This window comes from Lolium rigidum, chromosome 1 (genome assembly GCF_022539505.1).
Source record: "Lolium rigidum isolate FL_2022 chromosome 1, APGP_CSIRO_Lrig_0.1, whole genome shotgun sequence".
Lineage (NCBI taxonomy): Eukaryota > Viridiplantae > Streptophyta > Magnoliopsida > Poales > Poaceae > Lolium > Lolium rigidum.
Window position 1 is genome coordinate 250,289,108 of NC_061508.1, and position 27,539 is coordinate 250,316,646.

The window sequence follows — 27,539 nt, forward strand, 5'->3', positions numbered from 1 at the left end:
TATTTGTGCATAATATATGCATCACCATCTATTACTGTGGTTTTACAGGTAATGTTTAAAGTCTAATTCCATTCCTATTTCATGAAAATTCGTACTGTCATCTTCAAGTGGTACTGAGCTTCGATTTAGTAAAGCTGCAATTAAGCAATTTAACAAGTTTACGTTCATATCTCTCCGTACAACCAGACCAATTTAAATACTGCTCCTTTTGACTTCTTTTTCGCCGTTCTATTTTGTTTTCATTTGGATTTAAAATAATGCTTATTATTATTTTTGTTACAAAATTGGCTGAACCATAGATACATCCATTTTCATATGGTACTGATACGATTGTACTGCAAGTCTGCATATTCATTAGGCATAGGTTGAGGATTCAGACGTCAGTGATGTATCATGCATGTTTTTCATATTCAAATCGTTTAAACTTTTCACTCTGCAGCTAAAAGGTGTTGTTTGTAATGGCATTATTTTGGATGCATGTGCCATTTGCCATGATGTTCTTCTTTGTGCTTTGGATTCTTTTAATTCTCTTACAGTGGGACTCATGTCTTACTGTGTATTTTCTCGACTTCTGATAGATGTTGTCTTTTTTTTTGTCAGATCACAACTTATATTTTACTGATTAGTAATTCAGCACTTCCTAATGCTTTTACAGTGTGGCTTTCGCCTGACAGTTGAAAATCATGTTGCTGGAGAAGCATTGAGGGACCTTGGATGCTGAGGTATATAAGGTGCTCTGCTTGGTTAGGAATTTTCCACATCGTGATGGTAGTATTCGAAGAATTGGTGTTTGGTTGCATCTACTTATATCATGTAGCAGTTGTAGCTTGCGTCCGCATGAGTTTTTTTGTACTGGAAAGTCCAAAATCACTGAGTGTTTCGGCTTGCTCCTACGTTGGCAGTTATATTCTACATCCTGTAATCGATGTGGAAGTGTTATATGTGTTTTCCCTTTAAACTACTGCTGATTTGTGTAACTTCTATGTTTCAAGTTTTTTTTTCTCTTCTTGAGATAATATCATCCTCTATTTTGCACCTCACAGTCTCATCATTGTTGACAACGATTTCCAGGGCCGAGCCCAAATTCTTTATTAAAACGTCCAGGTTCCTTTTAGATGAAAAAACAAATCAGCATCTCATCATCAAAAATGTTACCACAACGGGCGCGGCGTGTCGCCGCGCTGAAACTTCCTAGTACAGAGAAAAGGAGAACTGTCACACGCCAAGCTTTGCATGGGGCGTGTGTGGTGCAGTCTTGTACTCCCTCCGATTCATATTAATTGACTTTAATATGAATGTATCTAGAATTAAAATGTGTCTAGATACATTCATATTAGAGTCAATTAATATGAACCGGAGTGAGTATGTACAACGTAATTTGTATTTTTTGGAGAAAAACAAAGGTAATCCATTTATTTACAGCAGACAAAGTAAATCCCTTTTTTGGGCAGATTAGTGACGGGCCTGCTCTGGTCCAACTGGGAAAGACGAAACTGCCCTGAGGAGAGGACACACTGCGTCCCTGTCCTCCCGAGTCCCGATTCACTGACTGGACCTTCCGCATCTCTCGCTCGACTCGCTGCCCCCCGCCCCGACGCGCCACCCCCTGTAGCTCCGACGAGAAGGTTCAAGCAGGAGGCGAGGTAATTCCCTGCACTCTCGTCCCTTTTGTAAGCCCTAGATTTATTGGCCCAGTTAGCTGGAACTTGGAACCCTAGGTTTTCTGCAATGGGCCCAATCTGCAATATAGGTTATCCCGAATTTCACTTTGCGAGACGGAATGAGATTGAAATCGATGGGATTTTTCATGTTCCGTCTCAAATAGGGTCGATGTGGGTAGGCATGAATGTACACAATCTAGTGTGACAAACATAGACGATGTGTGTGCATCGGCGTGGGCCGGGTAACCTTTGGATCGTTTTATTTGTCAAGTCTTGTCATCGAACAGGACTTTGAGAGCTTCACTCGCTGTTCATGTTCGAGGAGGATGTGATGTAGTATAAAACTGCTTAGCTTGAGGGAGGATGGTGGATTGATTGTTCAGCGTATTTGGTTACGGCATTTTTTTTGAGCAATTATATCTTAATATTTTGGATGGGTAAGTTCATCAGGCCTCTTGTGGAACTGATTGCATCAATTTTTTTGCGGTCTGTGTGGGTAATAATAGCAGCTCACTTCGGAAATAATTTTTGTTGGAAACACACAAAAGCTTCAAGATAATTCTGTGTACTGAGAGCGTCAACTTGTAGATCACATAAAAATATATTATATGCTGAAATTGGCAGCAGAAATTCTGATTAGCTTCTGTTCATATTTGATTTTTTTATATATAAATTTAGTGCTGAATAAGACAAGCTAATTGATTGATCTGTTCCCTGTTACTTGACTAATGGCACTGACACTTGACTACAATTCTGATTACCGAATGGCCATTTTCCCATATGAGTATGCACAGTTATCGTGAAAATTCTATGGCTATGTATTTGGGCTTTGATTGACTATGTTTCTTGCAGCTTTGGACTTTACGTGCTCACATTCAGATATATGAAAGACCTGTGGTTTTAGATGTCGGAAATCGGATCACTTCCGGTTATAAATACACAAATATGGTAGCGAATCCCTTGCTAGCTGAGAAAGAACTGGCGCTGGCAAGTAGATGCAGTTCATTGTCTTCAAGCATGCAAAAGCCTCCTACATCGTCCTGTCCTACTATCACATATGAAGAAGCTCTCAGAAGGGAACTGGAATATCGGAAGAGGCTGGAAAGTACTCATCCACATTTGTTGATTGGTCTTAATGGAGCCCCTGCGCTGTCCAAGGTAAGCTTCTTATCTGACAACTTCTCAGTAAGTTACTTTAATAGCGAACATGTGTGATTGTTTAGTTAACAATGTAGGTGCAGGAAGCATATGATTAATCTGGTTACTGATCATTGGCAGAACAATTTCATTCAAGGGTACTTTATCCATCAACACAACAACACAAACACGATCTATTTCCCATAATTTTCAAACTAAAATAGCATTTTCTCGATTTAAACCCAATGTGTTCATTTGTGCTAGCGTTTTACTGCAGAAAGCCATATATTACCTTTTGTTTTAATAGTTTCCTGTGCAAAACATTGAATCAAATCATTACTTCACATGCTGAAAGCTCAGGAAAGGGCCAGTTTTCTTTAGTGGTTCCATGTTCATGCTTTGTTGTACACTTTGTTATAAAGTTCTAAGCCCTAGCAGATATACATAGAAGCTGCATATGATGATACTGGCAATGCACGTGAGGTTGCTTTATGAGATATGAAAAAAAACACCTTAGTTTGATCTAATTACCATGTGAAAACTGAGAGGTTGCACCAATGGTAGGATTTTTTCAATGCCACTACAAGCTACCTTGAGCCCCTTATCCACGCTCTTACTATGTTCTGTGCAGGATAAAGAATTCAGCTCGGAGAGTTGTAGTAATTGTTTTATCATTTTAGAGTGGAAAGTTTGCTAAGCAACATTATTTTAGTAAACCATGCCTCTTTTTATGGCTAGCTGAATTGCTGGATCGTTTCATTTTTACGACAACTTCTGCCTGAATTTTTTTGTCGACTCAATGGGTCCTTGGACCCGCTATAGCTTACCTTCTGATAAAAAAAATTACGTTCTCATTCTTCTTCATAGTATCTTGGTTCAATGTTAATGAATCCCAAACTTTATCCAAATATTTAGTTTGATGGTGGCTCTCTGGAAGCATGATAAGGCTAGGCTGTACACTATTTGTTACGGAGTACTATGTTTTTTTTCTTATACCTAGAAAAAAATCGTCCGATAAATGCTCTTTGCTAAATATTTATTAAATGAAAAACAAATACTTTCAGGATATCTGTACAGATTCAGCACCTGATTTGTTAAAGAGAAAGTTTACTCCTGAGAGCAATATGCCTTCACAACAGTCAAGTTTCAGTTTTGCTACTGCACGAAGCCAGCCAGCAAATTGGTACCCCTCAAAGAAGAAAGTAATAGTTCGACAGCCGTCATCACCGGCCGTCCAAGCATCCAGAACAAATTCGGTACCTTCTTTTTGGTGCAAAATATGTAAGGTGGATTGCGTTACTGAATTCAATTTCGGCTCCCATATTGGAGGGAAAAAGCACAAAGCCAGGAAGGAGCAGATTCTTGGCAATAGGGGCACTGGAAGACCTTTCAGTCAATTTGCGGGCAACACAAATCGTCGACCAAGTGAGAATACAGTTCCTGAAAGCAGAAATTATGAACCAAATGTGGGTAGCAGCAGTATTACTGGACCAAGCAGCAGTGTGTCCTCTGGAAGCAGACCTAGTGAAGCAGACCCTGAAGTATGAAACTAGGTAATCAGCATCGTTAAGTACTATGGAATTCAGGCTCCAAACAGTTCTGAAGGAGAATGAGGCTGATGCTCTCAGAGCGTTGAAGGAGAGATACTCTGTCATCACAGTTAACTTAGATCGGCATGCATCTTTCATTGAGGAGTCCAATCAGGCAGAAGAGCTTGTGCACGAGAAGACATGTTCTGCAGTTGCACAGGTTTAGGTGAGCAAGTAGTCGCAAACCTTCATAAGTTCTGGAAAAGCACATTGCTCTCTGCTAAAATGTAAAAACAGGCTGACTGTCATTGCCATGGAAAAGGATATGTCTTGTAAGTTGTTACTGTCTTGAATTCAAAATTAATGATGAATTGGATATTGAGTTTGATATTTTCGATGAATTTCATGTTCTGGAAAAGATGTCTCTTGTGCTCTGAAACCATTAACGTTGTGTAGCCAATTATGTGTTTAGTTGTTATCCTGCGCATCTGAATGCAGATAATTTTAGTGGCCTTCTATGGGGGAGACACTTCACTGTGTAGTTATTAACCTGTTCATCTGGATGCAAAGAGGTTCAATGGTCGTGCATCCTACTTTAAGCTGAAATTTATGGGCGTCGTTGCAGTAGGGGACAAAGTCGAATCAACCGCATTATGATCACATTCATGTGCAAAATACAACAGTTTTGATCGCCAACCAATACACAGCTTTGACCGCCAAAATCAGGATTTGACTATTGAAAAACTGAGATTCAAGGGTACAAAATACAGATTACAGACCAAGAAGGAAACGGCTGGGAATCGATCATACATTCGTATTCACGAAGACTAGCTACTAGCACTAGCACTTAACTTCTCTAAAAAAAAAAGGCACTACCACTTATCCGCTGTACACCTACACCTCTTTCCTGACGCCAGGAGCCAAATTCTTCAGTGATCTTGTCGCAGACGCCAAGCTCATCAGAGGTGATGCACTTCTGATGAAGGAACAATTTTGTGACCCCTGCCTCAGTACATTTAGGTATCTTCTACATATCAATAACCATGTTCAACACCCAAAACGATTTCTACCTGCATTCTACACCAGCAAGCAAAAAATGTGAAGAAGTGCAGGTTAGGAAAATATGACCAGAAATTAAATAGGCACGAACGCTTCAGAAAAAAAACAACTTGTAACCTTTGGCCCCAGTAAAACTCGTAGCCTTTTCTCACTATCATCACATCACCGGCACTCCAAAGTTGCAACATAGAGAACACATTGAAGTGGTTCATACACAGAAAATCATCTGTACTTTCATCGCAGAACTCGCCGTTGTACCTCAAATTTGCCGATCATAATCTGAAGAAAAAAGATCCTGACCTTGGCCTCAGAAGAACTTTGCAAATTTTCATGACCAAATGCATGGATAAGATTCCATGCATCCGCTCAAATTTGAACTGTGTTGTTTTATACATCATCGGCCATTGCAAGGGAAAATCATAGTTAAGACGGCAGTGAGAGTTTGTCTCCATTGACAAACTAAAGAACAACAGAGGAATAGATGTGCAGTTTTCGCCCTTGGCCTCAGTAAAGAATGCACATTTTCATGGCCAAAATGCATGGATAGATTCCACACATCTGCTCAAATTTGAACTGTGTTGTTTCACATCATTGGTCCGTTGGCAAACGAATATGGAAATAGTTTTCAAGAGCAGAGCATTGGACAGTTGCCTAAGAAAAGAGGAACGCAATCAGAGCAGAGGATGGAAGAAATGTAAGTAATCTCACAACTTTTTTTGAAGCAAACTTGATGTCTTCAGATACTAACATTCAAAGATTACAGCAGCATTCGAAATCAGAAGAAATCTTGAAGACGCTGATGTGACGAAAATTACAAGAGGCGCCTCAGAGAATCCCGCAGAAGTTCCACATGACGGATCCTATTAAAAGGTCCGTTCCGGAACACAAATCAAGATTTCATCATCATCGGCGCGCACACACACAAACCTCTGTTCTTTCAAGAAGTTAATCAGTTCTTGTCATCTGCCCATATAGCACATCTCAAAAGCCATCGTTGTGTCTTCATCGAACAAATCAAAATCGAAGAAACCTGTCTAAAAATGGCGACCTTGGCCTCAGCAAAACAATGCACATTTTCATGGCCAAATGCATGGCTTGATGCCACACATCTGCTCAAATTTGAACTGTGTGTTTTCACATCATCGACCCTTGTAAGGTAAGATCATATATAAGACGCCGACAAGAGTTTGCCTACAAACAAACCACACTATGATTCAACGAAAATTACAAGAAGTGCCTCAGAGAATCCCGCAGAAGTTCCTCATGATGGAACCTATTGAAAGGTTCATTCTGGAAAACAAGATTTCATCATCATCGACACACACGCAAAGATGAAATTTGAAGAAATTAATCAGTTCTTGTCATCTGTGCATATAGCACATCTCAAAAAATATCGTTGTGTCGTCATTGGCCAAATCAAAATCGACGAAACCAATATGAAGGAAGAACCAAAACGAGGCCCATACACTATTTCTACCTCCGTTCTACACCAGCAAGAAAAACAGTGAAGAAGTGCAGATAAGGAAACTATGACCAGGAATTAAATTGGCAAGTGCTTCAAAAATCGAAGAACAACTTTGCAGCCTTGGCCTCAGTAAAACTTTCCATATTTTCACGGCCAAGTGGACCGGTTCAAACTCATAACCTTTTTTCACTTTCAAATCATCGGCACTCCAAAGTTGCAACAGAGAAATCACGTCTTAAAAGAAAATAATCTGCTGTGATACAAATGTGCATATCAGAATTTGAAGAAAAAGGATCGCCACATTGGCTTCCAAAAAACTATCAATTATCTTCATGGCCAAATGCATGGATAAAATTCCAAAATTGGAACAAAGGGAGCACATAGGCAAGTTCGTGAAAAGAAAATCATCTCCGTTGTGATCGCAGACCTGTCTGCTGTGTTACAAATGTGCATATCAAAATCCAAAGAAAGATTGATCGTCACCTTGGCCTCAGAAAAACTATGCACATTTTCATGGCCAGATGCATGGATAAGACTCCATGCATCTGCTCAAATTTGAACTGTGTTGTTTCACATCATCGGCCCTTACAAGGGAAGATCATAGTTAAGACGACAATGAGAGCTTGTCTCCGTTGGCAAACTCAGGAGCAGGGTACATAAGAGTTTGTTTCCAAGAGAAACAGAGGAATAGATGGAAAAATTCATTTTAAAAAAGAACTGCACAATAAAGTAAATTCAGAATGTTTTTGAACCAGACATGAAGTCTTCGCATCTTAATGTCCAAGAAGAGACTAGGGTTCTAGATCAAAAGAAGTGACTATGAATTGATGAAAATTACAAGAAGTGTCTCAGAAAATACCACAAAAGTTCCACATAACGGAAGGTCCCTTTCAGAACACAAATCAAGATTTTTTTTATCACCGGCACACACACATCCATCGGACCATCACGAAACACTAAACACGAGCTTGAAAGAAGTGTGCAGATGGGCTTGGCTAGCAACAGAACAGAAGGTCTCAGAAAGTCGGCCTCGGATACTGATTTAAGGACGCAAATATGAGGTCTTCTCAAATGAACGCAGCGAAGTATTTAGTTAGCTCTTCGCATCTGTGCGAAACCAGAAAATGAATTGATGAAAATTATAAGAAGAGCCTCAGAGAATCCCGCAGAAGTTCCACATGACAGAACCTATTGAAAGGTCTGTTCCAGAACACAAAGATTTCATCATCATCGGCAAACACACACAGAGGTCACAAAACGCAGTAAAAAAAAAAGGCCTCGGATACTTTGAAGAAATTATTCAGCTCTTGTCATCTGTGCATATATAGCACATCTCAAAAGCCATCGTTGTGTCGTCATCGGCCAAATCAAAATCGAAGAAACCCAGCTTAAATAACCTCTAAAAAAGAGAATTCAGAGAGAGGTACCTCAGGTGATTCACAGCTTCACCATCACATGGAGCCTCGGTATCCATCAACAGAAGCGAACCCACCATCATTAGCACACCACAAATGGAAAACAGAGGAAGAAGAAGAGGAAAATTGGAAGAGCAGCTCAACTAGTACAGTGGTACTACATACGTCTCGGAAAACGGCCTCAGAACTTTGAAGAAATTAATTGGCTCATGTCATCTGTGCATAGCACATCTCAAGAGCTGTATGTGTGTCATCATCGGCCGAGTTGAAATCAATGGTCACAAACGCTAAGTAGTATTCAGAAACAAGCGGAACATATCAAACAAGCACGGCTAGTAGTTGTGTGAAGAAAACACCCACGATTGAGCGTCTAAGTAATTTGCCTCGGATACTTTGATAGAATCCCGTGTATGTGTCGTCGTCATCAGCCTGATCAAAACGGAAGAACACATAAACCGCGGGAAAAAAAAGGAGAAATCACGAAGAGAGAAGTGCCTCAGGTGATTCACAACTTTGACTTCACATGCATGGAACCTTGGTAGATATCCATCAGAAAAATACGGAACCTACACGATTTAATTTTCAGTTCCAGGCGGAATCCCATCCAACATCATCGGCACACCAGCAAGTAAAAAACGCAGGAAGGAGAGCAAAAGAACTGCAGTACAATGCACATTTTCATTGCAAAATGCATGGCTTGATGCCGCGCATCTGCTCAAATTTGAACTGTGTGTTTTCACATCATCGGCCCTTGTAAGGTAAGATCATATATAAGACGCCAACAAGAGTTTTCCACCAAAGAAAAACACAATTGTCTAGAAGAAGATAAACAGAGAAAAGTAATCACACTATGATTCGATGAAAATTACAAGAGGTGCCTCAGAGAATCCCGCAGAAGTTCCACATGAGGGAACCTATTGAAAGGTCCGTTCTAGAACACAAATCGAATTTCATCATCATTGGCACACACAAACATCACAAAATCCAGAAAAAATGGACCAGAAACAAAAAAACGCAGGAAGAACCAAAACTAGGCCCATTTACTTGTTCAAAAATCAAAACTATTTCTACCTGCATTCTACACCAGCAAGAAAGGCAGTGAAGAAGTGCAGATAAGGAAACTATGACCCGAAATTAAATTGGCAAATGCATCAGAAATCGAAGAACACCTTTGCAGCCTTGGCCTCAGTAAAACTCTACATATTTTCACGGCCGAGTGGACCGGTTCAAACTCATAACCTTTTTTGACTTTCTAATCATCGGCACTCCAAAGTTGCAACAGATAAAACACTTCTTAAAGAAAATAATCTCCATTGTTATCTCAGACTTGTCTGCATATCAGAACTAGAAGAAAAAAGGTCGTCACCTTGGCTTCAGAAAAACAATGCAAATTTTCATGGCCAAATGCATGTATAAATTCCAAAGTTGGAACAAACGGAGCGCATATGCAGTTCGTCAAAAGAAAATCATCTCCAATGTCATCGCAGACCTGTCCGCCATTTTACAAATGTGCATATCAAAATCTGAAGAAAAAATAATCGTCACCTTGGCCTCAGAAAACCTATGCAAATTTTCATGGCCAAATGAATGGATAAGACTCCATGCAGCTGCTCAAATTTGAACTGTGTTGTTTCACATCATCGGCCGTTACAAGAGAAGATAATAGTTAAGACGACAATGAGAGCTTGTCTCCGTTGCCAAACCCAGGAACAGGGTACATGAGAGTTTGTTTCCAAGTGCAACAGAGGAATAGACGAGAAGTTTCAAAAAAAAAAACTGAACAATTCAGCCAAAAAATGTGTATTCATATTGGATTTGAGTCAAACTCAGTGGATTTAAATCTTAAGATCCCACGTGTCTGTTTGTACTGTTAATTCGCATATCAGAAATTCAGTTTAGTTCTTGCCATCTCTGCGAAACCAGACAATGAAGTGATGAAAGTTGTAAGAAGAGCCTCAGAGAATCCCGCAGAAGTTCCACATGACGGAACCTATTGAAAGGTCCGTTCCGGAACACAAAGATTTCATCATCATCGGCACACACACACACACAGATCACAAAACGCAGTAAAAAAAGGCCTCGGATACTTTGAAGAAATTATTCAGCTCTTGTCATCTGTGCATATATAGCACATCTCAAAAGCCATCGTTGTGTCGTCATCGGCCAAATCGAAATCGAAGAAACCCATCTTAAATAACCTCTAAAAAAGAGAACTCAGAGAGATGTTCCTCAGGTGATTCACAGCTTCCACATCACATGGAACCTCGGTATCCATCAACAGAAGCGGACCTTACACGATTTAATTTCAGTCCTTGGAATCCTTCATCATCAGAACAGCAGAAATGGAAAACAGAGGAAGAAGGAGAGCAAAATTAGAAGAGCAGTACTATATTGTGGACTATACGTACGTCTCGGAAATCGGCCTCAGATACTTTGAAGAAATTAATTGGCTCGTGTCATCTGTGCATAGCACATCTGAAAAGCTATATATGTTTCGTCATCGGCCGGTCGAATCGAAATCAAAGGACACAAATGCGGAATAGTATTCACAAACAAACAGAATAGTTGTGTGAAAAAAAAACACCCATGATCGAGAATCTGAACGATTTGCCTCGGATACTTTGGAGAAATTCAAATGCGCGTGGCACATCTGATAGAATCCCGTGTATGTGTCGTCGTCATCGGCCTGATAAAAATGGTACAAATGGAAGAACCCATTTGAAATATCTCCTCTAATCTAAGAACGGATCCACAATAAACCGCGGCAAAAAAAAAGAGAAATCAAGAAGAGAGAAGTGCCTCAGGTGATTCACAACTTTGACTTCACATGCATGGAACCTTGGTAGATATCCATCAGAAAAATATGTAACCTACACGATTTAATTTTCAGTTCCAGGAGGAATCCCATCCAACATCATCGGCACACCACGAAGTAGAAAGGAATGAGAACAAAAGAACATCAGTAGATATGGGCCGGGCTAGCAAAAGATCAGCAGTACTGTGGGTTATATGTCTCAGAAATGGGCCTCAGATCTGCGAACCAAAAAAAGGGAAAAGGGCCTCAGAACTTTGAAGAAAATAATTAGCTCATGTCATCTGCGCATAGCACATCTCAAAAGCTGTATGTGTGTCGTCATCGGCCAATTCGAATCAAAAACACGAATATGAAATGTTCAGAAATAATCCATCGAGAACGCAGCTGCAAAATAATCAACAGATTTAAGGACGCAAGAAGGCAGTAAGAACTAAGAAGCATCAATCGAGAAGAGCAGCTGCAATGGAACAAGCGCGCCTGAAAAATAGGCCTCTGAGGCTCTGATACCTGTGAAGAAGTTCATCTGCGTCATCGGATTCGAAATCCGCAGATGTCTCTCGTCATCGGCCAATTGGAAATCAAGAACCCGCCCATCTCTAAAATATCCAGAAATCTAACAAGGACTCGCAGAGAAAGTGCCTCAGGTGATTCACAAGCATCACATGGAAACCTGGGAAGGAATCCATCCGCAAAAAGGAACCTACACGATTTTAATTTACCAGTTCCAGGTGGAATCCCATCCAGCATCATCGGCACATACATCATCAGAAATCAGAGACGAAAGGAAGAACCAACCGAGAACAAATATGAGATATCCTGTAATCTACCGCCATCACCGGCACACCAGAAACAAAACTAGCCCATATACTTGTTCAAAAATCAAAACTACTTCTACCTGCATTATACACCAGCAAGAAAAACAGTGAAGAAGTGCAGATAAGAAAACTATGACCAGAAATTAAATTGGCAAGTGCTTCAGAAATCGAAGAACAGCTTTGCATCCTTGGCCTCAGTAAAACTCTACATATTTTCACATCCGAGTAGGTTCAAACTCATAACCTTTTGACTTTCAAATCATCGGCACTACAAAGTTGCAATAGAGAAAACACATCTTAAAAGAAATAATCTGCATTGTTATCTCAGAATTGTCAAAGTCTGCTGTGATACAAATGTGCATATCAGAATTTGAAGAAAAAAAGATCGTCACCTTGGCCTCAGAAAAACTATGCAAATTTTCATGGCCAAATGCATGGATAAAAATCCATGCAGCTGCTCAAATTTGAACTGTGTTGTTTCACATCATCAGCCCTTACAAGGGAAGATCATAGTTAAGACGACAATGAGAGCTTGTCTCCGTTGCCAAACCCAGGAACAGGGTACATGAGAGTTTGTTTCCAAGTGCAACAGAGGAATAGACGAGAAGTTTCAAAAAAAAACTGAACAATTCAGCCTAAAAATGTGTATTCATATTGGATTTGAGTCAAACTCAGTGGATTTAAATCTTAAGATCCAACCTATGTGTTTATACTGTTAATTCGCAAAGCAGAAATTCACTTTAGTTCTTGCCATCTCTGCGAAACCAGACAATGAAGTGATGAAAGTTGTAAGAAAAGCCTCAGAGAATCCCGCAGAAGTTCCACATGACGGAACCTATTGAAAGGCCCGTTCCGGACACGAAGATTTCATCATCATCGGCACACACACAGAGATGTCACAAAACGCAGAAAAAAAAGGCCTCAGATACTTTGAAGAAATTAATCAGCTATTGTCATCTGTGCATATATAGCACATCTCAAAAGCCATCGTTGTGTCGTCATCGGCCAAATCGAAATCGAAGAAACCCATCTCAAAAAACCTATAAAAGAGAACTCAGAGAGAGGTTCCTCAGGTGATTCACAGCTTCCACATCACATGGATCCTCGGTATCCATCAACAGAAGCGGACCTTACACGATTTAATTTTCAGTTCCTGGAATCCACCATCATCAGCACACCACAAATGTAAAACAGAGGAAGAATGAGAGCAAAATTAGAAGAGCACTATACGTACGTCTCGGAAATGGGCCTCGGATACTTTGAAGAAATTAATTGCCTTATGTCATCTGTGCATAGCACATCTGAAAAGCTGTATATGTTTCGTCATCGGCCGAATCGAAATCAAAGGGCACAAATGCGAAGTAGTATTCAGAAATAAGCGGAACAGATCGAACAAGCACGACTAGGTGCTAGTAATTTCTGTGAAAAAAACACCCATGATAGAGAGTCTGAACAATTTGCCTCGGATACTTTGGAGAAATTCATATGCGCGCGGCACATCTGATAGAATCCCGTGTATGTGTCGTCATCATCGGCCTGATCAAAACGGAAGAACACATCTGAAATATCCTCTAACCTAAGCACGAATTCAAGGACACGCCACAATAAACCGCGGTAAAAAAAAAGAAAGAGAAATCACAAAGAGAGAAATGCCTCAGGTGATTCACAACTTTGACTTCACATGCATGGAACCTTTGTAGATATCCATCAGAAAAATACGGAACCTACACGATTTAATTTTCAGTTCCAGGCGGAATCCCATCCAACATCATCGGCACAGCAGTAGATATCCATCAGAAAGGAAGAAAGGAATGAGAACAAAAGAACAGCAGTAGATATGGGCCGGGCTAGCTAGCAATATAAGAGCAGTACAACAGCTAGTACTACATATGTCTCCTAAATGGGCCTCAGGTCTGCTCACAAGAAAAGGGAAATGGGGCTCAGATCTGCTAATCAAAAAATGGAAATGGGCCTCAGAACTTTGAAGACGTTAATTAGCTCATGTCATCTGCGCTTAGCGCATCTCAAAAGCTGTATGCGTGTCGTCATCGGCCGATTCGAAATCAAAGAAGACGACTACGAAATGCTCAGAAATAATCCATCGAGAAGAGCAAAACAATCTACATATTTTTGTACGCAAGAACGCAGTAAGAAGGATCGATCGAGAAGAGCAGCTGCAATAGAACAAGCGCGACGTACGCGTAGACGTGCGTCTGAAAAATAGGGCCTCTGATACCTTTCACTGAAGAAACTCATCTGCGTGCGTAGCACATCGGATTCGAAATCCGTAGATGTCTCTCGTCATCGACCAATTCAAAATCAAGAACCCATTCATCTCTAGAATATTCACAAATTTAACAAGAACTCGCAGAGAAAGTGCCTCAGGTGATTCACAAGCGTCATATGGAAACCAGGGAAGGAATCCATCCGCAAAAAGGAACCTACACGATTTTAATTTACCAGTTCCAGGTGGAATCCCATCCAACATCATCGGCCAAGTAGAAATCTAGAGAGAGAGAGAGAGAGAGAGAAGTCGCAGAGAAAGTGCCTCAGGTGATTCACAAGCATCACACGGAAACCTCGAGAGGAATCCATCCGCAAATACGGAACCTATACACGAATTAATTACCAGTTCCAGCGGAATCCCATCCAACATCATCGGCACATATATCATCAGAAATCAGAGACGATCGAAGGAAGAAGCAACCGAGAGCCTCAGCAACGTGTACGTACGGTAGCTACTTGCAGAGATAGATCTGCAGCTAGGTACTGCACAACGTACTGGATGATCTGGTCGGGAAACCGCAGGGAGATGGGAAGAAAAAGCTTACAAAACAGCGCGCGGTGCCTCAGAAATTCTTTTGCTCGTTCATTAGAAGGTCAGAAAAGCAAGCAATGTCGTCATCGGCGAGAGTGGAGTCGAAGAAGAGCAACGTACGTACGGGAAGAACGTGCAAGGAAGAAGACCAAGATCGACTCGAACGCGTGCCTCTACTCTCTGTGAATTAGCAACCAAAACATCTCGTCCACGGAGTGGAGGAGTTGGTCCGCGTCATATACGTACTTGTTGCGAAGGATCTCATCGGCACGCGCGCGTCAAAGAAGAGGGATCAGATCAACACCAAAACAAGCAACGAAAAGACCAGAACCAAGAACTGGAGTTGTTCCATGGACGAACAGCCAGTGCAGCGCTGGTGATCCAGGAAGAAAATCGAAACAAGACGGCCACGAAAGAAGAGACGAAAAGCTCGAGACGGGAGGAATCATGGCCATGGGAGAGGACCAGATCCAAAGCAAGAAATTAAACGGCACCTCTGCCACACACACACGCTCCTACACTGCGCTGAGCAAAAGGCAGCAGCGCAGCGCAACTAGGTGGAATGGAGAGTGGGGGAGGCGAGGAGGAATGAGAGAGCCGAGGCGCGGCGCCCCCGTATAAATAGGCGGAGTGGCACTACCACGGACGGCTGGCATCCGTGCTCATCCCCAACCGACGGCCCGGATGCGTCCCTGCTCACTCGGGTGAGAGCTTTCTTTCCACGCAAGGCAGAACCGCGCGTCTCGCGTGGGTGTCTGTACGGTGGCAGCGCGCGCCTCGGGATCCGCTTGCTTTCTCCAGTCTCCACCGTCTGATCCTGTCAGCGGGGCGGTTACGCTACCCGACGAGGCGAGCAACCACGGCGAGCTGGGTAAAAGCAGAGAGGGGAAGGGAAAAGAAGGGCTGCTGTTCTGCAGGGAAGACCGACCTAGCTTTCTCTCTTTCCGTTTTTTTGAAAGCTCAAATTTGAACTTGACGTGTTGGACGCATGTGGCTGCGACCTCGATCCGGAGTTTACCGTCCGTTAAACATTTTTTCAAACTAGGCAAAATATTTTGTATTATTTTTATTAATAAAATTACTATCTTCGTTCTAAAATATGTGTCACGGTTTTGTCTAGATACAGATGTATTTTATTTGTAGATACATGCGTGTATCTACGAAAAATGGAGACATTTATTTTAGGATGGAGAGAGTAAAAGAGAGTTACCCCGAAAGTGGCGAAACAATGTATGGCACTTACAACCTCGCCAGTCGTTATGGAACACAAAACCCTAGCTACAGACACAAACCGCGCACACTGCCAAACACGAGGTTGTCGTTGAGGTTGCCCACCGGCATCATCGTCAGCATTCATGCATGACCTAGCCACTCCGACTCCACCTTAGAACCAACCGCCTATGAAGATCTCACTTTAGCGGACTCGTGAAGCCCATGATGGTCCATGCCAAACAGATGGCTCTTTGCGCCGAAGACTGGAAGCTCTGATTCTGAAAACGAGCTCCAAAGAGGACATGGGCAAGACCCACTACAAAACCGAACCACAACACATAGGTTATCGTCGTCACTCGTCGCTTGAGGCAGCAACTCCAACTTAGCAGCATTGAAAGTCGAACGGAAGGCGAGTCGGACACGCCAGAATAAGAAGCCAACTAACAAAGTCTTGCCACAACCAAACCATTACTCTTAACCGTCGTTGTTGCCACGCGAGCTCACATGCGGAACTGTAAGGGAATTTTGGCATTGTTTATGTTTGGTGTTGATGGCACTAGATTTAGCGAAATAATGAGACTTACAAAGTTGTACTCGGGTCTATGGAGTAAGTTCAAGTGCTCAAAGAATGAGAAAGGAGACCCCCCCCCCCCCCCCCCCAAATTTGAAAGGGAACAAAAGTGTTAGGATACCTTCAAGGTAGTGTTCTTTTATATCTTGAGTTTTAGGTGTATCATACATTGCGAACGTATCTATAATTTTTTTATGCTACATGCTTGTTTTACACCAATTTCTATATGTTTTGTTTACAATTCTTGGCATTTTTATGCATTTTTGGAACTAACCTATTAGTAAGATGCCACAGTGACAGTTCCTGTTTTCTGCTATTTTTGTATTTCAGAAAAGTTGAACATGAAATATTATCGAAATTAGACGAAACAAAATCCAAACCTCCTATTTTTCATGACCCGAAGACGGAGTCCAAAGCAGATACGGAGAAGAGCCAGGTGGCGGCCACACCATGCCTAGGTGTGCCCCTGGCCGCGCCTAGGGGTGGTGTGGGCCCCTTGGGCGTCCAACGACCTCGCCCTTTCGCCTATAAATTCACATCCTCGGGAAAAACCTAAAGACCCGAGCCTCCATCCACGAAATATTCTGTAGCCGCCGTCATCGTCGACCCTAGTCCGGGAGGGTTCTGAAGCTCTTCCCGACACCCTGCCGGAGAGGGAGATCATCACCGGAGGCTTCTTCATCACCATGCCCGCCTCCAAAGTGATGCGTGAGTAGTTCATCTCTGGACTACGGGTCCATAGCAGTAGCTAGATGGTTTTCTTATCCTCGTTATGCTTCATGTTTAGATCTTGTGAGCTGCCTATCATGATCAAGATCATCTTTATGTAATGCTACATGTTGTGTTTGTCTGATTCCGATGAATATTGAATACTATGGTTGAGTTGATTATAGACCTGTTTATATGTTATTTGTGATCTTGCATGCTCTCTGTTGCTAGTAGATGCTCTGGCCAAGTATGTGCTTGTGACTCCAAGAGGGAGTATTTATGCTCGATAGTGGGCTCATGCCTCTAGTAATCTGGGAGAGTGATAATAACTCCTAAGGTTGTAGATGTGTTATTGCTACTAGGGAGAAAACAACAATGCTTTATCCAAGGATAATTATATTGTTTAGTTTGCACACTTTACTTAATGCAATAATCTGTTGCTTGCAACTTAATACCCAAAGTTGATCGGATGATATCCTGAGGGTGGATTATTAGTCATAGATGCAGTTGAATTACGGTCTATAAATCTTGTTGTAATGCCCAAATGAATCTCATAGTAATCATCTTGTCATGTATGGTCTTTATTCTGTCAATTGTCAGCTGTAATTTCTTTTACCCAGCATGTTATTTATCTTTATGGAGAGACACCTCTAGTGAAATGTGGACCCCGATCCTTTTCTTTTACACTGATAAAACCATCTACTGCAAAGCACTGTTCTCTTTATTTCACTTCAAACAAACATCTCTTTCCACACTATACGTCTAATTCTTTGTTTTCAGCAAAACCAGTGATATTGACAACCTCACTCTAAGTTGGGGCAAAATATTTTGGTTGTGTTGTGTGCAGGTTCCACGTTGTTGCTGACACCGGTAGTGCGCCCTGCCAAAGTCAGCCAACAACACCTTCAGAAGTGATTTCTTTCTCCTAATGGTCGATTAAACCTTGGTTTCTTACTGAGGAAAAACTTGATGTTGTGATCATCATACCTTCCTCTTAGGGTTTTCCAACTGCATACTCTGCACAACATCAAGCTCTTTTCTGGCGTCGTAACCGGGGAGAAAGAGGATTTCTGCAAGGCGAATCTCTCATCTACAATCTCTTTACTTTGTTATTGTTTTTCTTAGTTTATTTTACTTTGTCTTGTTTGCTACGTTTTATCAAAAACACAAAAAAAATCTTTTATAGTTGTTATTTTTGTTGGTCTGTTTTAGTTTTGCTAGAATGAGTATTTCTGAATTTGAGGTTCGTTCTTTTAGGCAACAAGGGGGAGAAAGTTTGAAAGATGCTCGGTATAGAATAAGTCATGCTCATCATATATGTACTAAAAATATTCTACCATGATCATTCTTAGGAATTTTTATGTTGGTATATCTAGCTGGAATAGGTATGTTCTGGATACTCTCATAGGGGGTAATTTTCTGGGTACTCCTGCTTTGGAACCCTGCAATTTAATTGAAAGTTTAGTAGGAATACCATCTACTAATATTGTTAAAACTAAGATTACTTTGGAAGATGTTGTAAAAAGACTGAGCTCTCTAGAGAAAAGTTTGCCAAATTTCCTTGATAATACTAGCCAAGTTAATGAATCAATAGAAAGTATCAATAAAAGAATCACTGTCTTAGAGGCTAGAGTACCCATGATAATCGAAACCTTAGGATTGGTAAACTACAGGAGGCTATGAAAAATTTAAGTTCAACTTTTTCTTCTCTCGAGTTTAAGAAGGAGAAAGCTTTTGTAGAAAAAGAGCAAAAGTTCATGTATGTTCCCAAGGTGCCTATACCAAAACCCCATAATACGCTTAAAATTGATAAAACCTTTAGTGCAACTAAGAGTGATTTACATGTTGAATCATCTCCAGGGGTATCTAAAGTGCCTATTTTGATAAGATGTGTTTTAGAGGAAGTGATTGATCTTGATGCTTCTTCACTTGAAAATACTTAATTCAAGATTTATGCGCCTAGCTGAAAGGCGTTAAAGAAAAGCACTCTTGGGAGATAACCCACGTTTTATTTATGTAATTTTTCTTTTGTTGAGTCTTGGAAGTTGTTACTTATATAATAACCTCTCCTTATCATTTTTCTTTCGTTTTTGTGTAAAGGATAGCCTCTAATAGGAAGCAGGTAAGATTTGGGGAATTGTTTTCCTGAAACAGATTCTATGCTGCCACCAAAAAAATATTATTCTCAGCCAGAACGTCGTATTGATCTGAAAAGTTTTGAGCATATGCCCCGGGTTATTATCTAACTTTCATTATTTTTGCACTTTTCAATTTAAGCAAAAAAGAGTTTTTGAAAAAATCGATCTTTACCTATTGTTCTGTTTTGACAGATTTCTGCCAATAATTGCATTTGCCTCTTAATCCTTTTCTTTTTGATTTCTTTTAAGAGTAAGAGATTTTATAAGAAGTTGCTACAGTAGCTAATGTTTTAATGGATGTTTGACTTATGTTATAAATGAACCAAAATGGATTTTTGTTTTGATTGCACTAATGCTGCTAATGAAAATTGTCTGAAGTTTTGTATGAAGAAAGTTTTCAAGTGTAGGGAGAGAAAAATGATGTGATGAGATGAAGGATGGACAAAATCTCAAGCTTGGGGATGCCCATGTCACCCCAAGAAATATCCAAGACGTACAAGCATCAAAGTTTGAGGATACCCAAGGCATTCCCTTCTTCATCAACAAAAATATCATTTCATCTTTCAAGACACTATATTTTTATTGCTTCATATGCTATGTGTTGTTCTTGAAGCGTCTTTATTTTTATTTTTAGTTTTCTTTTGTTTTGTTTGATGTAGTATATGGTTGTATTTCAGCATACTTGTTTTGGAGAATGACACACTCCATTTTCATTGCACAGAACACTCTAGTCACTCTTATTGTTCTGTGAGTGTTCTCTTTTGCTAGTACTGCGTTTAGCTCTTGTTTTTCACTCGTATTTTATTCAGAGCTTGTTAATTTTCTTTAGTTAGGTATGATTAGCTCTCTGGTTATTAGTGATTATTATCTATGAGAGTTGTTTCAAATAAATTGATTGGTGTTGGAGACGAGTAAAATATTTCATGCTTATAGTGGTGCAAAAGGAAGCTTATTTAGACTGTGGCTTAGACTTTAGCATGTCATGCTAGATGTTATTTTAATTATATGCTTAGTAGTTATTGTTGTAGAATGACTTGTCTCAAATAGCTGAGAGTGCTTAATGTGCCATTGAAAGAATCATGTGTTGTTTCCATCATACAAAAGCATAATATTGTGGTATTCTCCTTGGATGTTTTAATTGGGTTGACTTGGCACATGCTTACACCATGTTATGACTACAAAACAGTCACCTCAAGCCTCTATGATCACTTAGTTTTTTACTTGTTATATCACTTTATGCTTTGATTAATAATGTTTTGTCGCTATGCATGATTATGGTCATTATTGCTCTCTTAGTTGGTCGCTCCCAGTCTTTTGCTAGCCTTCACCTGTACTGAGTATGAGCTCTACTCATGCATCCAACTCCTAAAAACAAAAGTTTGCCAATTGTGTCCACCATACCTACCTATATGTGGTATTTCACCGCCACTCCAAAGTAAATTGCTTGTGTGCTACCTTTAAAACCTTCAAAAAATATTACCTATTTTGTGTTCCTGTTTTAGCTCACGAGGAAGTATTGAATGCTTTATTGTCTTTTCATAAATTCACACCTTGACTAGCATGAATAATATTCTAGTCCTTAATATTGCAAAAAGAACAAGGCAACTGGGTGCCCATCCCACAAAAATATAAAATAAACAAATAAAGCTTTGCACACTATGTACTGGAGAGATCCTAAGTAATGGTGTGAAAATGGAGAACTATATGGGAGCCGCTCTTGAAGTCACTATATGAAATGATGATAAACTATTTGATATCAGTCGTTGACATAGACATTCATACCTCTCAAAATACATTTTCAATACCTCTGTTTTATTCAAAATAAAAAGCTCTAGCACATGAGTAATCTCTGCTTCCCTCTTTGCAGGGCCTTTATTTTACTTTTATGTTGAGTCTTCATCTTCTAACTTTATGCACCAATTAAGAGAGCATAGTTGTCATTCTGAGTATAATGTGCATAGTCCCAAAATTTATCATTGATTGATTCATAATTATGTTATTGCTTGTTCTCAAATTATTTGTATCTAGTCACCCTTTTGAACTTTAAAGGTGTCCTATGCATTTATGTTTTGCTATTCCATGAAGGACAAGCTGAATACCACTTTGTTATGTTTTCTCTATGCTCAAAAACAAACACTTGCTTTCAGTGCACTATTATTCATGATCTTTTGTTTGAGTTACTTCTCATGTTGTAATATAGTTGCTAAGTTCTATTGTTAGAATTATATGTATCATGCCTGTGTTTAGAGTACTTTGATCTCAGCTCACAATGCTTTTACAATAAATTGATCAAGATTGTGTTGGCTGCATATCACCTCAAAAAATATTTTTGTTATCACTTACCTACTAGAGGACGAGCATGAGTTAAGCTTGGGGAAAAGATCTTGATGTTGTGCAGAGTATGCAGTTGGGAAACCCCAAGAGGAAGGTATGATGAGCACAACAGCAAGTTTTCCCTCAGAAAGAAACCAAGGTTTAATTGACCAGTAGGAGAAAGAAACCACTTCTGAAGGTGTTGTTGGCTGACTTTGGCAGGGCGCACTACGTACCGGTGTCAGCAACAACGTGGAACCTACACACAACACAAGCAAAATACTTTGCCCCAACTTATAGTAAGGTTGTCAATCTCACTGGTTTTGCTGAAAACAAAGGATTAGACGTATAGTGTGGAAAGAGATGTTTGTTTGCAGTGAAATAAAAAGAATAGTGATTTACAGTAGATGGTTTTATCAGTGTAAAAGAAAAGGACCGGGGTCCACGGTTCACTAGAGGTGTTTCTCCATAAAGATAAATAACATGTTGGTTAAATAAATTACACCTGGGAAATTGACATAATGAAGACCATGCATGACAAGATGATTACTATGAGATTCATTTGGGCATTACAACAAGATTCATATACCGTAATCCAACTGCATCTATGACAAATAATCCACCCTCAAGATATCACCCGAACAACTTTGGGTATTAAGTTGCAAGAAACAGATTATTGCATTAAGTAAAGTGTGTAAAGTAAACAATAGAATTATCCTTGGATAAAGCATTGTTGTTTTCTCCCTAGTAGCAACATAACATCTATAACCTTATGAGTTATTGTCACTCTCCCAGATTACTAGAGTCATGAACCCACTATCGAGCATAAATAGTCCCTCTTGGAGTCACAAGCACATACTTGGCCAGAACATCTACTAGCAACGGAGAGCATGCAAGATCACAAATAACATATAAACAGGTCTATAATCAACTCAACCATAGTATTCAATATTCATCGGATCCCGGCAAACACAACATGTAGCATTACATAAAGATGATCTTGATCATGATAGGCAGCTCACAAGATCTAAACATGAAGCATAATAAGGAGAAGACAACCATCTAGCTACTTCTATGGACCCGTAGTCCTGAGATGAACTACTCATGCATCACATCAGAGGCGGGCATGGTGATGAAGAGGCCTCCGGTGATAATCTTCCTCTCCAGCAGGGTGCCATGAAGAGCTTCATTACCCTCCCGAACTAGGGTCGACGATGGCGGCGGCTACAGAACATTTCTTGGATGGAGGCTCGGGTCTTTAGGTTTTTCCCAAGGATGTGAATTTATAGGTGAATGGGCGAGATCGGTGGATGCCCGAGGGGCCCACACCACCCCTAGGCGCGGCGGGGGGCGCGCCTAGGCATGGTGTGACCGCCTCCTAGCTCTTCTCCGTCTCTGCTTTGGACTCCGTCTCCGGGTCGGGAAAAATAGGAGGTTTGGCTTTTGTTTCGTCCAATTCTAAGAATATTTCCTGTACAACTTTTCTAAAATACAAAAATAGCTAAAAATAGGAACTGGCACTGTGGGATCTTGTTAATAGGTTAGTTCCAGAAAATGCATAAAAATGCCACGAAGTGTAAACAAAACGTATAGAAATTGGTGTAAAACAAGCATGGAGCATCAAAAATTATAGATACGTTTGCAACGTATCAATGTACCTCACTACAAAAAGGGTTGTTTGATGTTCAAGAGGGGATGATCATGCTACCAAACAACTTTGACGAAAAGTTTCATCAGAAAACGTGAAGTTTGGCATATTTCGTAGAATTTGGAATTGATGCAGAATTCCGGACCGGATTTGGTCAATTCGGAATGATTCGAACTGATTTCTAACACATTTCGGATGTTCGGTAACATTTTGTTGCCATGCCAAAATTGACTTAGAGCATTCCAGACCATCCGGGATTCCGAACCCATTCTGGGTTTGACGAAACTCGCTCAAATGGCTAGCTTTCTGGTGCACCTTTATATACCCCTTTATTCCCCCAATCACTTACTCACCCCCTCACACGAAAAAGAAATATCTTCAGATTTTCTCTCCTCCATTATTGAGCACAATGAAAGCTTAGAGATATCCTCACTCCTCCTCCTAAATTCAAATCCCTTTTAGGAAACAATGGAGAAGATACGGATCTACACTTCCACCAAGCTAAATCGTGATTCCCCCTCAAGCTCATTGAATTGGCTTCTTGACCACACCCTTCAATGATTTGCATCCAAGTACTCCTTCACCCAGGTTTTTGTTTATACAACACCTCCAAACGATACTGATGCTTCCTCAAGCTACATGTGTATGAAGCTGGCCATAAATTGTCAATAAAATCTTTACCCTTGAATATTTGTGTAACTTTTTTACTATGTGTCGCATACATTCCGCTAAATGTTTTGTAAACTTTACCCTTGAATGTTTTTGAAACCTCAAGACCAAACTTGATGCATTATAAGTGAAAGGCTGCCGCGCGACATGCAGTTGCGACTTCCGGAGTTCACCGCCTGTCAAATATATTTCTGAAATGAGAGAGGATTTGCCATTTTTATTCGTTAAGTACAAAAGAGTTGGCCACCGAAAAAATGCTGGCACACACAGCTGTAATATCCCAGAACATAGGACCAACGAAGGGTAGATTTAGAAATGGGATGCGAATTTCATCGCAAAACGGGGGAAATTTTCGCGCTTTATTATATAAAACCTAAGGCCTCGTTTGGTGGAGGTGTATTGAGGTGGTTTGCCGAGTATTATACCGGCCTAACCTAATTGAAAGCACTAGAAAACATATCTAGTACGTTTGGCACACGAGTATTAGATGTGCTCAGCCCGGCAATCCCCCAGAAAACACGTCTGGATACGTCGGGTAGAAGTGGAATAAAAACGCGCCTCTTCCCTCGCGTTTTTATCGGTGCTCGAGGACGCTGCTAAGCGCTAATCAGCTGATTATATGTTGCTTTTCCGTCCACCTAGTGTAGTATGGATCTGGGCGGAGGGATTTGACCCCGATGGAAACTAAAAAGGCCTCAGGCCTCGCACGGATGGAGTAGAGGAATTACACGCGTCTTGTACAGAAATTGACTCCGCTCTTCTCAGGTTGCCACAAATTAGACGCAAATACTCGTGTCAAAACCCGTTCTATGAAATGTTTTCACCAAACCCCTTCAAAATAACACTCAGAAAAGCGCTTCAAAACGCTCTTGCCAAACAAGGCCTAAGAGGGATCGAGGTTTCTCTCTCGTTGCTATTAGGGTTAGAGAAAGGTGAGTGTTATGAATTTCGACATGACCTCTTTTGAAACTTAGAGTTTTGGGAGATATTTGATTTGCATTTCAAATTGAATTCAAAACAAAAGAAGTGATAATTAAATAATACACAAATGAATTATGAATTCATAAACACATCACACTTATACAAGTAATCCAAAAGTATATCAAATATACAAATAACTCACAAGTAAATATCAAATAATTACAAAATCTCAAAAGCACAACTTTGTGCTTTATTGATCATGCACACATATTTACATTGTCATTACAATATCCAATATACAAGAATGAATAATAAATACAAAGAATGAAGAATACATCAATTGAATAATTTCTAAACTAAAGTCTTCATCAAATTCTTCATCTTGTTATTCTCTAAGGCTTGGTAGATCTTGTAAACCTGTAGAACAAGTGAAAATAGAAGAATTTGTCTAGTAACAAGTGTCATTGACACTTGGCAGTAAAAAAGAATGGAATTGGAGGTGATAAGCCTTGGCAGGGAGGGATCAAGTCCCAACCAAAGCCAAAGAGGGAGCCAACAACTTTTCACCATCATGAGCAAGGGGTGAAGGGCAGGACAGCATAGCATAAACACACACAAGTACTGTCGACCAAGGAGCACAACACCTTGTGCTATAAATAGCACAATGCTTAAAGATAGGATTGGAGTTCATCAGTTCATCAAGAAGAACAACAAGAACTGCTCTACAACCACCAGTAGAATATTTCTTTATCCAGTCAGAGAAATCAAACCAAAAACCAAAACCAACCATCCATAGATCATGGTGACTTAAGACTAGATCATCCAGGAGCTAGGAGGTGAAGGGATGTGAACAAATCAACCATCCAGAAGCACTGCATCAACACAAAACATCTATCTAGGAGCCGGAGCCAGGTATACATCATACCTGGATGGATCTCATGATCCAATCCATCATAAGCATGTTCATACACACTTGGTGTGGAGAAGATTGCTCCACAGGGTATATCATCACTTGGTATTTACCAAGTGATGCTGGGCAAAAGAGGCCAGACCAAGAACTAGAAGATCCAGTCACTGGATATGCATGTGTATATCTAGTACTAAGCCATCCAAGTCACTAGAACCCTAGAACAGTAGCCAACTAAGTAACCTAGCACCATATGGTGTGTTAAACCATCAGATCCACCCATTTTTCATCAAAAGCGTCCACAGGGCATTCATATACATGATTCCCAACTGTGGATCTAGTTTATAATTTCATTAAACCCACCAAATAGCCAAATAGGATGTAACCAGATGCAGTAGCAAGCTACTGAGGTCACATACTAGCCCAGCAAGCAAACAAGTCACACAGTCAGAGTATCTTCATCACCACACATGTTCAGACAAGTAGATTCATTCCAAAAGCATATTGGAATTCATTTAGGCAATTGTTTATGTAATTGAATCACTACCAACACATGGTTCATCAAATAAATATGACAAAAATCCATTCATGATAACAACATGACATGCACAGAAGAATTATTGAAGCAATTGCTTTAGTAATGCCCATCTGGCTATCAAAACCATTTAACCAAGTATTACTGCAAGCATAAGTAGCTAAATTAACCACTAAGCATGCACATAAGCCACTGGTAAAGCACCAGTAGCATGAGAAGCCATTCAGAGTGAGAGATAACCACCAATAAGCATCACAAGCTAACCAATTGGCAACCAACAAAAGCTGGAGTGCTTAGCCAATGGCTAGAGCAACAACCAAGCAAGACAGAGATCCTAGCCACTAGTATCTGTTGATCCAATGGATCAATTGGATCATGTGCAAGACACAGAAAGGCACCACAAGCATCACAAGTGTCAGGTTAATAGCCAACAATGACAGCAAGCATCACCAGCAAACAATTGAATTGCAGTAGACCTAGACAAGCAAGAACATGGCACCAGTAAGCCTAGGCAGCACATCAAGCATAGCATAGCACGGCAGAAGCAATGGAGCAGAGCAACCATGGTCATGAACAACAGCAGCATACTATTGGCCAGTGACCAGTGATGGTTTAGCTGGCCAGGGCTTGCAGAGAGGAAGAATATGATGCAAGGGCATCAGCAACAATGTCCTGCATGATCCTAGGATCATCAGGAAGCTTGGAGAGAAGAAGAAGAGGAGCAGTAGAGGCATGGAGGCGCACAAACAGGGAGATGAAAGGGAGGAGGACCTGGAGGACGTACCGGCACCTGGAAGCAGAAGCTACGGCATGGCGAGGCAGTGCCCGTGCGGCCACAGCAGCTGCAAGTCCAGGGAGGACGCCGGCGTTACACCGACGAACTCCACGAACAACACAACACCCTGGGGACGAGGGCACAGGCGATGCCACAACATCACCCGTGCTAGGTCAGTCCCAGGCACTTGGTAGCATCGACGGCGGCGACCGTAGCTCGCCGGAGACAGCCAACCGCTGGAGGCGATTCGTCTCCAGATCCGGCATGGTGGCGATCTGGAGAAGAAGGAAGAAGTTGATGAATCTACGCGGACCAATCGACAAATCGTCACGCGGCGGTTCGAACGTGACCGGTGGCATGGCTGGAGGTGGCTGGAGTGAGCCAGAGCGTGGCGGCGACGGTGGCGGCGGCGTCATCGCCACAGAATC

The 27,539-nt window shown here is 40.9% G+C and overlaps 1 protein-coding gene across 1 annotated transcript; it reads left to right on the forward strand.

Annotated features, from left to right (window-relative positions):
• Positions 1-1,523: 1,523 nt before the first annotated feature.
• LOC124683495 lies at positions 1,524-4,728 on the forward strand. The gene is made up of 3 exons (XM_047217995.1): positions 1,524-1,643; positions 2,514-2,819; positions 3,863-4,728. The coding sequence occupies exons 2-3, from the start codon at positions 2,607-2,609 to the stop codon at positions 4,343-4,345; spliced, it is 696 nt and encodes a 231-aa protein (XP_047073951.1). The 5' UTR covers positions 1,524-1,643; positions 2,514-2,606; the 3' UTR covers positions 4,346-4,728.
• Positions 4,729-27,539: the final 22,811 nt, after the last annotated feature.